Below are 18,170 nucleotides of genomic sequence, written 5' to 3'. Positions count from 1 at the left end.
TTCAATGATACTGCTGATAGTAAGTAGAAAAGTTTAGGCTAGGAGAATGGTTAGGGACTGGGGGCTAGGGTTAATGAGAGACCCATGTATTTCAATGATACTGCTGATAGTAAGTAGAAAAGTTTAGGCTAGGAGAATGGTTAGGGACTGGGGGCTAGGGTTAATGAGAGACCCATGTATTTCAATGATACTGCTGATAGTAAGTAGAAAGTTTAGGCTAGGAGAATGGTTAGGGACTGGGGGCTAGGGTTAATGAGAGACCCATGTATTTCAATGATACTGCTGATAGTAAGTAGAAAGTTTAGGCTAGGAGAATGGTTAAGGGCTGGGGCTAGGGTTAATGAGAGACCCATGTATTTAAATGATACCGCTGATAGTAAGTGGCGTTGTTGTCATCTGGAAAGTTTAAAGCTATGTAAATGATTAAGGGCTTGGGACTAAGGTTGGTTAATCAATGGTAATCAGGGGTGTGGAAATGCCAGACTCAAATGGCTAGTCCCAAATGTTCTGTACAATAAATATAACAAATTTCTATAATAGCACAACTATTATGGACAATTTATTTCTTGGGAAGTAGATTTTTTAATAGTACTTGTCCTTGAGCTAGTGAAAAAAATTGATGATTCCACCCCTGGTTATAGTCTAGATTAATGACTGAAAGCTGATAGAGCATGTTTTGTTTAGGGAGTTAGGAAAAGTTTTGTTAATGAAATGTTCTATGGTTTGGTGGGATTTAAATTGTGAGTATATTTGTTTTAAGGCAGGAACTGCTGGGCATTCAGTAAGGTTAATAGCCCTTCAAGGAATGTTACTGCTTTTGTATGTAATTAAAAGTTTTTCAGAATTTTTTCATGTTTGAAACAGATTAAAATACAGAAAGACACATAAAGTTAACCTGTCTCGCATGTCATTGTTATGCTCCATGTTATGGCTCACAAGAAAGACTAATAAGACTTCAAATTCTTTACTTGATAAACAAACCTCTGGAGAGGGTGAAAAACTGAAAAATACAAAATAAGCAATTCTTACTAATAAGCAATTACTTAGCATTACAAAAATTTAGCATAACAGTACACAACAAAGTATCAATACTAAAAACACAATATTTGTTTTTAAATCATCTTTCTTTCTTTTTGTTAAATGAAATGTTCAATATTCAACTTGTGTCATACATTGATTGTCATAATAGTCTAAGCAAATTCAAAGTTCATAATAGATGTAATAAAATAATTCAGTTACAATATAAAACAGTAGCACACGTTCTTGTAGGTTTACAGTAGAAAATAGTTGCCTTTTTCACGAATGGAAGTGAGAAATTTACAATAACAAAAACCGCAATTAAATACTTTATAAGACAAAACATCTTAAACAAAGCAAAGGAAATACAAATCAGCACGCTGGATTTAAGAATTAATGTAAAAAAAAAGTATGATAAACAGTTCATGTAAAAAGACCAAAAAGAATGTTTGTCAACTGTTTAGGATGAATTAAAAATAGTATACTTGTCAGAAAAGGTTTATACATATATAAAGAAAAATATGCTACATGTTAACTTACGCTTTGGTGTTGTGAAGTTACAAATTTCATGAGAAATTGTACAAAATTTTGCTTGAACAAATTTTCAAAACATGCCGGATATAAGAATAAGTGTATATAACAAGTAGATAAAAAAAGACGTGAACTCCGTTTCATTTCCGGAAACATGACACCCCACCTAGGGGCATTATGTTTTTAGGTCTGTGTGCATCCCCTTGTTCATTCATCTTTCTGTCTGTCTCTTTATCCATCTGTCCGTCTGTCTCTCCAGCATCAGGTTAAAATTTTGGGTCAAGCTAGTTTCTAATGAAGTTGTAGTTCAATGCTTTTCAATTTGTCCTTTGATTTTGAATTGATGTCTGTAATTTGATTATTTTTTAAGCTATTAATAGACAGAAATGGGTATATATCATAACATATGAGGAATTTTTCTAGAATGTCACTTTATTAAAGTTATTGGATGTTTGAATGTTTCCCATGGAACCTGCCTAGAATATAAAGGCTTAATATGCTAGTATTTCAGTACTCTGATTAATGTTCAGATCAGGAAAGTATAGGATTATGACGGATTGACGTGATATGGTTTGTTTTAGTATTTCAGTACTCTAATCATTTATCAGGTGAAGAGAAATAGCGAATACAGAAAGGTACATTTGGTTAATCAATCTGTCATGTCAGTATTTCAGTTCTTTATTTTTAGATCTGGAAAAGTCTAGGATTATAATGGATTTGGTGAACCGATATGACATTTTATGGTTTGTTTCAGTATTTCAGTACATTGGTTTCTTTTCAGGTGAAGAACAATGGGGCATACAGAAGGGTACATTTGGTAAACCTATCTGGCATGAGCATGTGAAGAATGAGTATTGGTCATGTAAAGAAAGGGTCAGCTTGATTGATATGTCATCGTTCTCAAAGTTTGAAATAATGGTAAGTTAATTTCTACTGTGAAATCTGATCCACTTAAAATTTGGTCATCACTTCATTTGAATTATTATTGATTGATTCATGGTTGCTTTATGCTGCCACAGCACCAACAAAAAGCTATACATGTATCTCACAAACATAAAAGTTATAAAATATATATCCAATTGTGCTGAAAATGGTATTAAAATAACAATTAATCAATCTTTTCTTTGTTCCATATGACTGCTAGTTTTTACAGTTGAACTAGGTAAAAGCTTGATGTTTTGTAAATCAGGATAAAACCTTGAAATTTATAATTCTAAATGGGTTACTAAAGGGACAATCATACTCTAATAAGTCCAAAATAAACTGATGACTTCGTGACATAAACTGAAAAAAAGAGGGAAGTCAAACAAAAGTATACAAAACCAAACATAGAAAACTTAAGACTGCAAAATGAACCCCATCAAAAACTAGAGACAATTTCAAGTGCTCCAGAGGGGTAAGCAGATCCTGCTCCACATGTAGTACCCATCATGTTGCACATGCATGTACAATCTGATCAGTAAAATTTGGTAGGTCAAATTCAAGAAATGGAGTAGAGGATTGTGGAAATAACTATTGAAAATAAAATTAAAACAAAGAAATTACTTTGGGTAACTTAAAATTGTTGACTTCTGTCTTACTGATAGAGAATTGAATGAATGTTACATTTGGCCTAGCATCCTAGTGTAATGATATTAAACAGATAGAACTGAAGTATGTACATGATGTAGAAACACATGCAGTAGTTATAAAAGGGGAGGTTCATAAAATTTGTATTAAAAACAAAGGGAACTTAGCTGAAGGTGACAGTTAGAAAATCATTGACTTGTTTCAGTAGTACCTTGTTCATTAAATTATTTAGTATTTCTTTGCTTTTTTTGTTTCTTGAAATTTTGATGTTTGAATAGTAATATCTTGCAGATCTAAATAAGATAAGAGGTTAAAAGTTTGATATAATTTGTTAAACTTATATCTACACTAAACTTTGATAAGCTGTATTAGTTAATATAAAATTAATTTACTTACAGTCTCAGGGATCAGAAGCATTAGATTTATTGCAGTATTTAAGTTCAAACGACATAAATCAACCTATCGGAACAGTTATACATACAGGCATGCAGAATAATCGTGGAGGATACGAAAATGACTGTTCTATTGTACCACTGACAGATAATAGGTATGTATTGTCATAAGGAATGCAGAATAATTGTGGTGGATACGAAAATGACTGTTCTATTGTACCACTGACAGATAATAGGTATGTATTGTCATAAGGCATGCAGAATAATTGTAGTGGATACGAAAATGACTGTTCTATTGTACCACTGACAGATAATAGGTATGTATTGTCATAAGGAATGCAGAATAATTGTGGAGGATACGAAAATGACTGTTCTATTGTACCACTGACAGATAATAGGTATGTATTGTCATAAGGAATGCAGAATAATTGTGGAGGATACGAAAATGACTGTTCTATTGTACCACTGACAGATAATAGGTATGTATTGTCATAAGGCATGCAGAATAATTGTAGTGGATACGAAAATGACTGTTCTATTGTACCACTGACAAGATAATAGGTATGTATTGTCATAAGGAATGCAGAATAATTGTCGAGGATACGAAAATGACTTCTGTTGTACCACTGACAGATAATAGGTATGTATTGTCTATATAAAAAGATGACTTTTGATTTATTTTTATAAAAAATGACATACTCAACAATTTCAAATTGACAGCTTACATTAGTTCCAGACCTGTAGATATTAGATTCTACCCTTCAAAATATATAGCTACGACTGATGAAAGTCATCTTAACTTATTGCATTAAAATATTAAATTACAAACGATTATGCAAAGAAGCAAAAAATATTTAGAAACAGTGTCAGGGGTGGATTTAGGCGGGGGCGTGGCGGGCGTGCGCCCCCCCTAAAATTTGCAAAGCAATGGTTGCCTTCAACTTTTTTAAGTATCACACGAGACCATTCCATCTTTTTAACATTCAAAGTATATAAAACAGTCAGTTTAACAGTATAAGCGTGATTACAAATCAACTTACCTACGATTTATTTAAGTCTATAAATATTGTATACTTCAGTGGAAGGTATCAAACGCGGAGTTGCGTTTTATGAGTCGACAAATATAATGTTTGGCTTTATAACTATTTTGATCTGAGCATCACTGATGAGTCTTATGTAGACACATTGACGATGTGCAAAACTACAGTTTTTTGTGGTGTTCCTGTATTTCTTAATGTTACAACTACCCGCATCTTGTCTTTCAAGGTTTAATTTAGTTAAGATATTACCCGATATTGCTATATAGACAATTTTACAACAAGTGCTGGTGTCTTGGTTGTAGATTGGTTTGCATAGGAAAACAGAATCAAAATAAAATGTTCACATAATCTTCAGCTTCTTTTTTTAGGGCTGCAGCTTTATAACTGTAGCTTCATAAACTCATATATATGCAAAATGAATTTCTTAGTGGGTTTTAGGATATTGTTGTAAATTTTCCCAATTTGTAGGATACCTTGCCATCACTACTCTGAAGTTCTTCTTGGACCAGGGACATATTGTTTTACCTCTGTCCGTCCATCAGCCAGTCAGTCACTTGATATTTGGTACGGAGAAACCAATAGGACGTATACAAATCTAATAAAATCGTTATTGTTTCCCCCCTGAAGAAATTCGATTGATTAATATTAATGCAACACAAGTTTTCCCAGCAACCATTGACATACCATCGCTATATTTTTTATATGGAGTCAGCTTCTGTATTCCGGACTGAATTCTGTCTCTATCCTTATTGTCTTCAGTCCAGTTTGCTGTGAAATATATGGGGGTAGTCTCAATGAATAGAACCTAAAAGATTTCTTGTTAAATATGGCGATTGTTAGTTTTTGTTAGGGGAGGATTTATGCGGTATCAGCTTGAAACTTATTTCTCTCTTGTTTTACCACACAATAATTCGAGATATCTACATTGCACCCTCTTTAGAAAAATATTTCAATAACTTTACCTCCAACATTTTTTCGCCTCGCTCCACTCGGCGAAAATAATAACTTTGCGCCCCCCCTAACTGGAAATCCTGGATCCGCCCCTGAGTGTAGGAAACTTTCTAGCTGTTGTAAATCTGATGAATAACAAATAAGGAGGTGTGACCTTCAACAATGAGAAAAACCTACATTGTATAGTTGGCTATAAAAAGCTAGAACTGGATCAACCAAAGCAAATCAGAATAAAATGTGATTTATCTTAATTACAGGTTCTTCATGATCGCACCTACCTCACAGCAGACCAGATCATTAGCCTGGTTAAGGAAACATTGTCCACTAGATGGATCTGTGATGATATCTGACCTTACGTCAGCATTCTCAGGGTTAAATGTGGTTGGTCCACATGCTCAACAGCTGTTGGCAGATGTCACAGATACGTCAATGACTCTCAATGACTTTAAACCCATGACATGTCAGGTATATTTTTTAATTGACCCTTTATAAAATAAAACAGTGTTTTTGGTGGTTAATTGTAAATTTTGCAAAGGCTTGAATCTCATTGGTCCCAGACATACACATCAGTTAATCACATTAGTCCTAAACTTACTAAAGGTTTAATCTCATTGGTAATAAATAGTGGGAGATATGGAGTAAGTCTTGAAAGCAATAAAAAAACAATCCTGCGAGCTCCACAACAAAAACATTATCTAGAACGCAACATTCAGTTTTGAACAAAAGTTATCAAAGTATTGGTAAAAAATTGTATATCCAGTTACAAAGCATTGAGACATTATACAATTATTGACTTTTGATAAGGCACGCTAACTTTTGGTTACTTTCTGTGGGAAATATTATATTGCTATATAAAAAAATGATTTATCAACCCTAGAGATATAGTATTCAGCAAGGCCAAGGGCAAACAAAAAAAAATGAAGAAAAGATAAAAATACACTGAAAAAGAAGAGAAAATTCATTTACTTGACCTCCTGAACATACATCATTGACGTTGCCTTTGAAAATCTGTAATTAGGTACAAGGGCGCTGTTCCAACTCTCATATAAACCTCTTGGATTTATTTTATCAATTAGGATTTCCTATGCTTTAAGACCATGAGAAGGCAGAAAATTTTTGGTCATATAATAGTAAAATAAAAGTACGGCTCAGTCATTATCACTGTCTTAGTCAATACCACTGTCCTGTGGGCAGTCTATGTATTACGATAATGACCAGTTCTTCAATAACTTTTATGTTTATTTCATTAATGGAACCATGTTTTTACAATTTCTCATAGATAGAAACCATGCCACACCAGTCATTAACAGAGAAACCATGCCACACCAGTCATTAACATGTAAAAAATTGTTAATGACTGTTTTGTAGACCGTTTTATTCTGTTAATTACTTGAATTTATTACTGAAAAATAAAGAATGACATGTGGCCCCTTTTTAGCTTCCCTGGCCTAAAAGGCCAAGTGAGCTTTTCCCATCACTTGTCGTCCGTTGTCCGTCGTCGTCGTCCTGCGTCCGTCGTCGTCAACTTTTACAAAAATCTTCTCCTCTGAAACTACTGGGCCAAATTAAACCAAACTTGGCCACAATCATTATTGATGTATCTGGTTTAAAGTTTGTGTTTAATTACCCGGCCAACCATCCAAGATGGCCGCCATGGCTAAAAATAGAACATGGGGGTAAAATGCAGTTTTTGGCTAATTACTCAAAAACCAAAGCATTTAGAGCAAATCTGACATGGGTATTATTGTTTATCAGGTCAAGATCTATCTGCCCTGAAATTTACAGATGAATCAGAATATCCATTGTTGAGTTGCTGCCCTTAAATTGGTAATTTTAAGGAAATTTTACTGTTTTTGGTTATCTTGAATATTATTATAGATGGAGATAAACTGTAAACAGCAATAATGTTCAGCAAAGTAAGATTTACAATTAAGTCAACATGACCAAAATGGTCAGTTGACCCCTTTAGGAGTTATTGCTCTTTATAGTCAATTTTTAACCATTTTTCGTAAATATCCATGATCTTTTACAAAAATCTTCTCCTCTGAAACTACCGTGCCAAATTAATCCAAACCTGGCCACAATCATCATTGATGTATCTAGTTTAAAAATTGTGTTTTTTGACCCAGCCAACCAACCAAGATGGCCGCCATGGCTAAAAATAGAACATAGGGGTAAAATGCAGTTTTTGGCTTATAACTCAAAAACCAAAGCATTTAGAGCAAATCTGACATGGGTATCATTGTTTATCAGGTCAAGATCTATCTGCCCTAAAATTTTCAGATGAATCAGAATATCCATTGTTGAGTTGCTGCCCCGAAATTGGTAATTTTAAGGAAATTTTACTGTTTTTGGTGATGTTGAATATTATAATAGATGGAGATAAACTGTAAACAGCAATAATGTTCAGCAAAGTAAGATTTACAATTAAGTCAACATGACCAAAATGGTCAGTTGACCCCTTTAGGAGTTATTGCTCTTTATAGTCAATATTTAACCATTTTTCGTAAATATCCATGATCTTTTACAAAAATCTTCTCCTCTGAAACTACCGTGCCAAATTAATCCAAACCTGGCCACAATCATCATTGATGTATCTAGTTTAAAAATTGTGTTTTTTGACCCAGCCAACCAATCCAGATGGCCGCCATGGCTAAAAATAGAACATAGGGGTAAAATGCAGTTTTTGGCTTATAACTCAAAAACCAAAGCATTTAGAGCAAATCTGACTGGGGTAAAATTGTTTATCAGGTCAAGATCTATCTGCCCTAAAATTTTCAGATGAATCAGAATATCCATTGTTGAGTTGCTGCCCCGAAATTGGTAATTTTAAGGAAATTTTACTGTTTTTGGTGATGTTGAATATTATAATAGATGGAGATAAACTGTAAACAGCAATAATGTTCAGCAAAGTAAGATTTACAATTAAGTCAACATGACCAAAATGGTCAGTTGACCCCTTTAGGAGTTATTGCTCTTTATAGTCAATATTTAGATATAGGAAGATGTGGTGTGAGTGCCAATGAGACAACTCTCCATCCAAATCAAAAACCAAAGCATTTAGAGCAAGTCTGACAAAGGGTGAGATTGTTTATCTGGTCAAGATCTATCTGCCCTGAAATTTTAAGATGAATGGGACAACTCGTTGTTAGGGTGCTGCCCCTAAATTGGTAATTTTAAGGAAATTTTGCTGTTTTGGGTTGTTATCTTGAATATTATTATAGATAGAGATAAACTGTAAACAGCAATAATGTGCAGCAATTTAAGACTTAAAAATAAGTCAAAATGGTCAATTGACCCCCTAAGAAGTTATTATCCTTTATAATCAATTTTTAACAATTTTCATAAAATTTGTAAATTTTTACTAACATTTTCCACTGAAACTACACGGACAAGTTCATTATAGATAGAGATAATTGTAAGCAGCAAGAATGTTCAGTAAAGTAAGATGTACAAACACATCACAATCACCTGCACACAATTTTGTCATGAACTGTCTGCTTCCTTTGTTTAATTCACATATACCAGGGTGAGCGACACAGGCTCTTTAGAGCCTCTAGTTATCCAAGAAGAGAAGCTAATTTTTAACAGATATGAAATAACTTCTATTATTGATACCAATTGGCATGTTCAAACTTTCATTAATTCTTCCAGATATTTTTATGTAATTTACAGGAATAATTGTGTTGACCTACGAATTTTATTTACATACACTTCTAATATGGCTATCAATGTATATTCCACAGGTTATAGATGTTGGCTACGCGGGAGGTATTATAGCTATGAGGTTAACACATGCAGGTGAAGACGGCTTTGTTCTTTATGTCCCTTCAGAGGTAACACATTAAGGACCTAAGACCACACACGTGATTTAAAGACATCAACACCCATGTTATACTGCTAGATTATTATAGTGTTATGAACTGGCTGTTACTGTATTCTCCCTGTTATAGATTACAGGTTAACTGTATTGGATCTGAGAATATACAGCTGATAGCAGGTCCAATACAGAAACAGAAAGTCCATAACACTGTTATTAAATGGTTTTAATTCTTTGATTAAACTAAGAAACTAACAGTGAACATTGACTTTCTATACTATATGATAAGTTACAGAAATTCAGACGTAACTTCACATTCACGAAGGATGTTTTGTCAACATTGTCAGATGTAATTTCTGATTTCTTGTCCAATTCTTAATCTTATATATATGCTATTAAAATTCATTTTATCTAGCAAATATTAAGTAGCTGGGAAGAATGAATTAGAATGTTTAACTTATCTTGTTCTTAAATGGTCTGCATTCTGATGATTGGTCAATGGAAATGAAACAGTGATAATATTGAAAGTCGTACTCGTAAAGGCTGAGAAATATTTCTGTTTCAAGACGTTGCAAAACACTAAAAATATCATTTAAACTTTTTTTTATGATATCAAGTTAAAAAATATGATACAAATGTGTTTTATGCATACCGATACCTTCAGAGTTAGTATTAAAGTTTAGGCATAAGAAACCTGAAGTGAACATTCCTTATTTGCCCATGAGCCAAAGGACTATAGAATGTCTTCTTATATAACAGACATAGTGCTTTCCTACACTTCAATATTGAGCATGGTAAGTATAAATGACTACAGTATTTTATTTCTAATATAGACATTGCCTTTTGGGCTCTAGTATGGATCAATAAGACAAGATCTTTTTATCTTTCAGTATTCCTTACATGTATACGACACACTTATGAAGGCAGGAAAGGACTATGGAATAAGGAATGCTGGGTATTATGCAATGAGGAAGTTAAGGATTGAGAAGTTCTTTGCTTTCTGGGGACAAGATCTCTCTACAGATGATACACCTTTTGAATGTGGCAGAGATTTCAGAGTAAAGTTAAATGTAAGTACCTATAGTAAGGGGCTTGTGATAGGGTTACAGAATGGGACGGGGAGCTCTTTCTGGGGACAAGATCTCTCTTCAGATCCTTTTTGAATGTGGAAGAGATTTTAGAGTAAAGTTAAATGAAAGGGAGTAACAGTGGGGGATAGATGTAGATTGGGCAATAAATTTTAAATAATGGATATTCAATTGATTTTTATAGTTCGTTCTTATGTTGTACTGTTATACCACTGTCCCAGGTTAGGGGAGGGTTGGGATCCCGCTAACATGTTTAATGGGTCACACTTTAACCCCATCACATTATGTATGTATGTGCCTGTCCCAAGTCAGGAGCCCGTAATTCAGTGGTTGTCATTTGTTTATGTGTTACATATTTGTTTTTCGTTCATTTTTTTGTATAAATGAGGCCGCTAGTTTTCTCCTTTGAATTGTTTTACATTGTCATTTCAGGGCCTTTTATAGCTGACTATGCGGTATGGGCTTTGCTCATTGTTGAAGGCCGTATGGTGACCTATAGTTGTTTATTTCTGTGTCATTTTGGTCTCTTGTGGAGAGTTGTCTCATTGGCAATCATACCACATCTTCTTTTTTATATGTCAAATAATGTATAGTAAGGACAAGAAATTCTCTCATCAAATAACTTAAACTTTCTTTGAACATGGGATAAACTTTCTTTGAACATTGGATAGGGTTGACTTTCTTTGAACATTGGATAGGGTTGACTTTATTTGAACATTGGATAGGGTTGACTTTCTTTGAACATTGGATAGGGTTGACTTTATGACTTTATTTGAACATTGGATAGGGTTGACTTTATTTGAACATGGGATAGGGTTGACTTTCTTTGAACATTGGATAGGGTTGACTTTGAACATTGGATAGGGTTGACTTTCTTTAAACATTGGATAGGGTTGACTTTCTTTGAACATTGGATAGGGTTGACTTTCTTTGAACATTGGATAGGGTTGACTTTGAACATTGGATAGGGTTGACTTTCTTTAAACATTGGATAGGGTTGACTTTCTTTGAACATTGGATAGGGTTGACTTTCTTTGAACATTGGATAGGGTTGACTTTATTTGAACATGGGATAGGGTTGACTTTATTTGAACATGGGATAGGGTTGACTTTATTTGAACATGGGATAGGGTTGAATTTCTTTGAACATTGGATAGGGTTGACTTTGAACATTGGATAGGGTTGACTTTATTTAAACATTGGATAGGGTTGACTTTCTTTGAACATTGGATAGGGTTGACTTTCTTTGAACATTGGATAGGGTTGACTTTCTTTGAACATTGGATAGGGTTGACTTTATTTGAACATGGGATAGGGTTGACTTTATTTGAACATGGGATAGGGTTGACTTTATTTGAACATGGGATAGGGTTGAATTTCTTTGAACATTGGATAGGGTTGACTTTGAACATTGGATAGGGTTGACTTTATTTAAACATTGGATAGGGTTGACTTTCTTTGAACATTGGATAGGGTTGACTTTCTTTGAACATTGGATAGGGTTGACTTTCTTTGAACATTGGATAGGGTTGACTTTATTTGAACATGGGATAGGGTTGACTTTATTTGAACATGGGATAGGGTTGACTTTATTTGAACATGGGATAGGGTTGACTTTATTTGAACATTGGATAGGGTTGACTTTATTTGAACATGGGATAGGGTTGACTTTCTTTGAACATTGGATAGGGTTGACTTTATTTGAACATTGGATAGGGTTGACTTTATTTGAACATTGGATAGGGTTGACTTTATTTGAACATGGGATAGGGTTGACTTTCTTTGAACATTGGATAGGGTTGACTTTGAACATTGGATAGGGTTGACTTTCTTTGAACATTGGATAGGTTTGACTTTCTTTAAACATTGGATAGGGTTGACTTTCTTTGAACATTGGATAGGGTTGACTTTCTTTGAACATTGGATAGGGTTGACTTTCTTTGAACATGGGATAGGGTTGACTTTCTTTGAACATTGGATAGGGTTGACTTTCTTTGAACATTGGATAGGGTTGACTTTCTTTGAACATGGGATAGGGTTGACTTTATTTGAACATGGGATAGGGTTGACTTTCTTTGAACATGGGATAGGGTTGACTTTCTTTGAACATGGGATAGGGTTGACTTTGAACATTGGATAGGGTTGACTTTCTTTAAACATTGGATAGGGTTGACTTTATTTGAACATGGAATAGGGTTGACTTTCTTTGAACATGGGATAGGGTTGACTTTATTTGAACATGGGATAGGGTTGACTTTATTTGAACATGGGATAGGGTTGACTTTATTTGAACATGGGATAGGGTTGACTTTATTTGAACATTGGATAGGGTTGACTTTATTTGAACATGGGATAGGGTTGACTTTATTTGAACATGGGATAGGGTTGATTTTATTTGAACATTGGATAGGGTTGACTTTATTTGAACATGGGATAGGGTTGACTTTCTTTGAACATTGGATAGGGTTGACTTTATTTGAACATGGGATAGGGTTGACTTTATTTGAACATTGGATAGGGTTGACTTTCTTTGAACATTGGATAGGGTTGACTTTCTTTGAACATTGGAAAGGGTTGACTTTATTTGAACATTGGATAGGGTTGACTTTATTTGAACATTGAATAGGGTTGACTTTATTTGTAAAATTGTTCAAAATCAATTATCAGTTCAGCCTTAAACTAAAGTTTGTTAAAAAGTGGCAATTTTTAAACACAACCACAGAGCCCCCCACAATAAAAAAAATATACACTTTCCCCATTGAGACTTTAGCAAGAAAACCTTCCTCCAAGAATACAAATCTTAAGAACTATTATAAGTGACCTACTTTGGATTTTTATTTCAGAAAGGTGATTTCATAGGGAGAGATGCCTTGGTAAAACAGAAAGAAAATGGAATTAGTCAAAAGTTCGTTCAGTTCCTGTTAAAAGACTTTGATACAGACGAGGACGTGTGGCCATGGGGTGGTGAACCAATCTATCGGAACGGCAAGTTTGCTGGTACTGTTACCTCCAGTGCATATGGCCCTACATTAGAGAAGATGATTTGTCTGGGCTTTGTGAGAGACTATGATGAAAATGATAACAGAATAATTCATAAAAACATTAACCAATTTATAATGGACAAGGATGCCAACTATGAAGTGGTCGTAGGAGGACAGAGATTTCAAGCTGAAGCCAGACTTTACACTACAAAGGAAGCTTATACGACATCGGATCCAGTGTTTATTCCTGTTCCTAAGAAATAATCAGATATCTAGCCAAACTATCTGATCAATTATTTTATCTTGGTTCACAGAAATAATCAAGACATAACAGACTTATATCATGTTAGTGCCAATATTGAAAGTGAATTTGAACATTCTAATTAGAAGAGGGCATATTATGGTAGAAACTGAACATTGTAATCAGAAGAGTGTGTTATTATTATGGTAGTGACATATGTAGGTTTGCTCCAGTATAAATATATAAATCTAATCAATATAAATTAAAGAGGCATTCATTCATAAAGTATATTTTTGTTTGTTTCCAACATTTTCGAGAGCGGATTTTTGAACATTTTGCTATTAGCAGTCAGTTTGATTCAATTTTATCAAAATAAGCCCAAATATGCATGCATCCTATTGTGACCTTAGTTAAAGATCAATTATTTGTGTGCTCAGCAATTCAGTTATTGAAAAGAATGTCAGCTTAAAAGTGAAAATAAGGAACCAATTTTGTTAATTGATTCAGGGTACAAATACATCTATCGTATAGTGCTTACAGGTGTAATGATGATATTCATTATTTTTTTCATTAATGAAATGAAATAAATACAGAAAATAGTTATTATATTATTGTGAACAGATATCAGTAAGATGTATGGTAGATTAGATAGTGTACATTCCCATAATAATTTATACTTTATATATTCCCATGCATTGTTTATTGTTTGGAATGTAACAATTTATATTTCTTACTTAGGTTTTCAGATGTTATAAATATTTGGGTCAAGTCAGTAGTCATGGAAACATTAAGTTACTATTACTCAGGCAGTAATTTGAAAAAGAGTTTTCTATTTCATACCCGTAGCCAGGGGGTTCAGGGGGTTCGAACGACCCCCCCTTTGAAAACAGATAAGCACTGTTAAAGTCAATGTTCTGTTCAAATAGTGACTGTTAAAGTCGAGATTGTGAGTCCAACAAACCCTCCTTGGAAATTCCTGGCTACGGGCCTATATTTTGTATGTTTCTTATATGTACTACTAATTCTGTGAGCTTCATTATGTCTAATGTCGTTTTTTGAAATAAGAGACTAAAAAAAACTTATAGAAATAGAAATAAGATATAGTTCTTTTAAAATGCAGATATATGTTATTATTATTTTTTGTTGAATATAGATGAACCAGAAATGGTAATAAATTAATCATAGTCTAAAACAGATAAATGTTCTGATTTATAATTGAATGAAATAGATAAATGTTTTGATAAATCATGCAACCAATCAGGTAAATGTTCTGATGTAATCACTATAGAACTGTTTCTCATGTGATGTTAATAATATGATGTGTTGTTTGAAATGAATGTTTACTCATGTTTGTATTGTTTGTTAAAATGAGTATAAAGAATAAAGAAAAAAAATAAACATTTATTGTTTTTAGATTAACGTATAAACAGATAGATAATGTGTGAGCTGAGATTGAATAATGTGTACTGCAAGACTTTCCAGATCTTTGTCATGGTTTACTGTCATGTATGTGCAGTGTATTATTAGTTACATAGTGTGCTAGTGACCTTATACAGTATATATGGGGTCAGAAAATTCCATATGGGGTGAGAGTGAATTAACCTCGAATTACCATATGGAATTTACTGACCCCATTATTGTAAATACCGCACACTCGACGTTTACTATGTACCACGCTTTATGTAACGTCACGTCTCCTTGACGTGTTACTAGGCTTTTCTAATACATCTATCAAATAGTCAAGACGTCTTTTATTTCTATCACCCACTATATGATATTATGGTGCTGTGACCAGGATCATGATATCATAAAGTGGGTGATAGAAATGAAAGGTGTCTTGACTATTAGATAGATGTATTAGAAAAGCCTAGTTACACATCAAGGAGATGTGATGTTACATAAAGCGTGGTACATAGTAAACGGTGAGTGTGCGGTATTTACGATATATATCGCTATTTTATCAAATAGTCAAGACATCTTTTATTTCTATCACTCACTTCATGATATTATGCTACCGTAACCAAAAGGGAAAATGGATACGAAGATGAAAGCCATATGAGCTTCACGCAAAGGTGTAGTAAGGAAACTCCTGAAAAATTTGAAGAAATTCAACAAAATTACGAGGACATTTCAACATTTTTAGAAGTAGTCACTCAGAAGAAAAGAACTTTTTCTGTTTGCAACAATGTAGGTGCATGCGCCGTAGGCTTTTATACTAGAGTCTGTGAATACATGTATAACATTGTCGTTGTTTGTGTCTGAACTTTCATCAAAGTAATGTCGGGGTACAACTGTCTTTGTGGCGTCTTGTATATCCTTTCTGATATTCAGCCATTCTGTGATCGTTGAGTCAGGTAGTAATTCGTCTCAGTTGAAGTTTTTCTCCCATATGTTTTGCATTAACATTTTACTGCGGACGGTTATAGGGCTTAGTATTCCTATTCCATATATACTGTATTAGGTCACTAGCACACTATGTAATGAATTTATCTTACCGACTATCTTAACGTGTAAAATTTAGACTAGTGATCTATCAAAATGAGCAAGTCTTCAATACAGTTAGCATTAACTTGATTAAGAAACTACTTCCTTTAATCCTACAAAAACAGATGCCAACAATGACAACTTGTTAAATTTGAATGTGTTTTGTGAATTTATTTCACTTTATTTGTCTGTTGAAACCTTTAAGATTTTTCCTCATTTCTGTTTTGTTTTTCTAAAGGGACGTAATACCACTACTAACTGTGTATGAAATAAGCTCCGCCTCCTAATTACCTTATATGGAATAAAAAGGGGCATAACTCCACTACTAACCGTGTATGAAATAAGCCCCGTCTGCCAACTAACCTAATTTTAAATATACACGGTTTCCACAAGGACTCTTTTAATCAATCATATTCCTAGAAATGTATAGGAGGTAAGATAAATGTAATGATAGAATTAGATATAAGTCACAACATCTTGTTTCCAATCTTGAACTTGTCTTCAGACATAAGTTAAGCTGTCTGCCTTACAGTGACATCAAGAATCAGAACAGCCATTCAAGCACTCTACCACTTACTTCAACCATGACAAAGATCTACTCATTCTATAACTAACTTCAACGATAACAAAGATCTACTCACTCTATGACTTACTTCAACCATGACAAAGATCTACTCACTCTACCACTTACTTCAACCATGACAAAGATCTACTCACTCTATGACTTACTTCAACCATGACACAGATCTACTCACTCTATGACTAACTTCAACCATGACACAGATCTATTCACTCCATGACTTACCTCAACCATGACACAGATCTACTCACTCTATGACTTACTTCATACATGACACAGATCTACTCACTCTATGACTTACTTCAACCATGGCACAGATCTATTCACTCCATGACTTACTTCAACCATGACACAGATCTACTCACTCTATGACTTACTTCAACCATGACATAGATCTATTCACTCCATGACTTACTTCAACCATGACATAGATCTACTCACTCTATGACTAACTTCAACGATAACAAAGATCTACTCACTCTATGACTCACTTCAACCATGACACAGATCTATTCACTCCATGACTTACTTCAACCATGACACATATCTACTCACTCTATGACTTTCTTCAACCATGACACAGATCTATTCACTCCATGACTTACTTCATACATGACACAGATCTACTCACTCTATGACTTACTTCAACCATGACACATATCTACTCACTCTATGACTTACTTGAACCATTACAGATATCTATTCACTCCATGACTTACTTCAACCATGACAAAGATCTACTCACTCTATGACTTACTTCACCCATGACAAACATCTATTCACTATATGACTAACTTCAACCATGACAAAGATCTACTCACTCTATGACTTACTTCAACCATGACACAGATCTATTCACTCCATGACTTACTTCAACCATGACAAAGATCTACTCACTCTATGACTTACTTCAACCATGACACAGATCTACTCACTCTACCACTTACTTCAACCATGACAAAGATCTACTCACTCTATGACTTACTTCAACCATGACAAAGATCTACTCACTTTATGACTTACTTCAACCATGACACAGATCTACTCACTCTATGACTTACTTCACCCATGACAAACATCTATTCACTATATGACTAACTTCAACGATAACAAAGATCTACTCACTCTATGACTTACTTCAACCATGACACAGATCTATTCACTCCATGACTTACTTCAACCATGACAAAGATCTACTCACTCTATGACTTACTTCAACCATGACACATATCTATTCACTCTATGACTTACTTCAACCATTACACATATCTATTCACTCTATGACTTACTTCAACCATGACACAGATCTATTCACTCCATGACTTACTTCAACCATGACACATATCTATTCACTCTATGACTTACTTCAACCATGACAAAGATCTACTCACTCTATGACTTACTTCAACCATGACACAGATCTACTCACTCTATGACTTACTTCAACCATGACACATATCTATTCACTCTATGACT

General features: G+C 34.1%; 1 protein-coding gene across 1 annotated transcript in view; it reads left to right on the top strand.

Moving 5' to 3' along the window:
- LOC134722215 (pyruvate dehydrogenase phosphatase regulatory subunit, mitochondrial-like) overlaps positions 1-15,030 on the top strand; it is a 56,138-nt gene extending 41,108 nt beyond the window's left edge. The window contains exons 13-18 of the mRNA XM_063585826.1: positions 2,330-2,466; positions 3,516-3,664; positions 5,758-5,965; positions 9,247-9,336; positions 10,211-10,390; positions 13,252-15,030. Of these exons, the coding sequence (XP_063441896.1) occupies positions 2,330-2,466; positions 3,516-3,664; positions 5,758-5,965; positions 9,247-9,336; positions 10,211-10,390; positions 13,252-13,653 (1,166 nt within the window). The 3' untranslated portion in view covers positions 13,654-15,030. The remainder of the gene's footprint in view (positions 1-2,329; positions 2,467-3,515; positions 3,665-5,757; positions 5,966-9,246; positions 9,337-10,210; positions 10,391-13,251) is intronic.
- Positions 15,031-18,170: the final 3,140 nt, after the last annotated feature.

The sequence above is a fragment of the Mytilus trossulus genome, chromosome 6 (genome assembly GCF_036588685.1).
Source record: "Mytilus trossulus isolate FHL-02 chromosome 6, PNRI_Mtr1.1.1.hap1, whole genome shotgun sequence".
NCBI lineage: Eukaryota > Metazoa > Mollusca > Bivalvia > Mytilida > Mytilidae > Mytilus > Mytilus trossulus.
The sequence above is the reverse complement of the archived record's forward strand: the minus strand, read 5'-3'. Positions and strand labels throughout refer to the sequence as shown.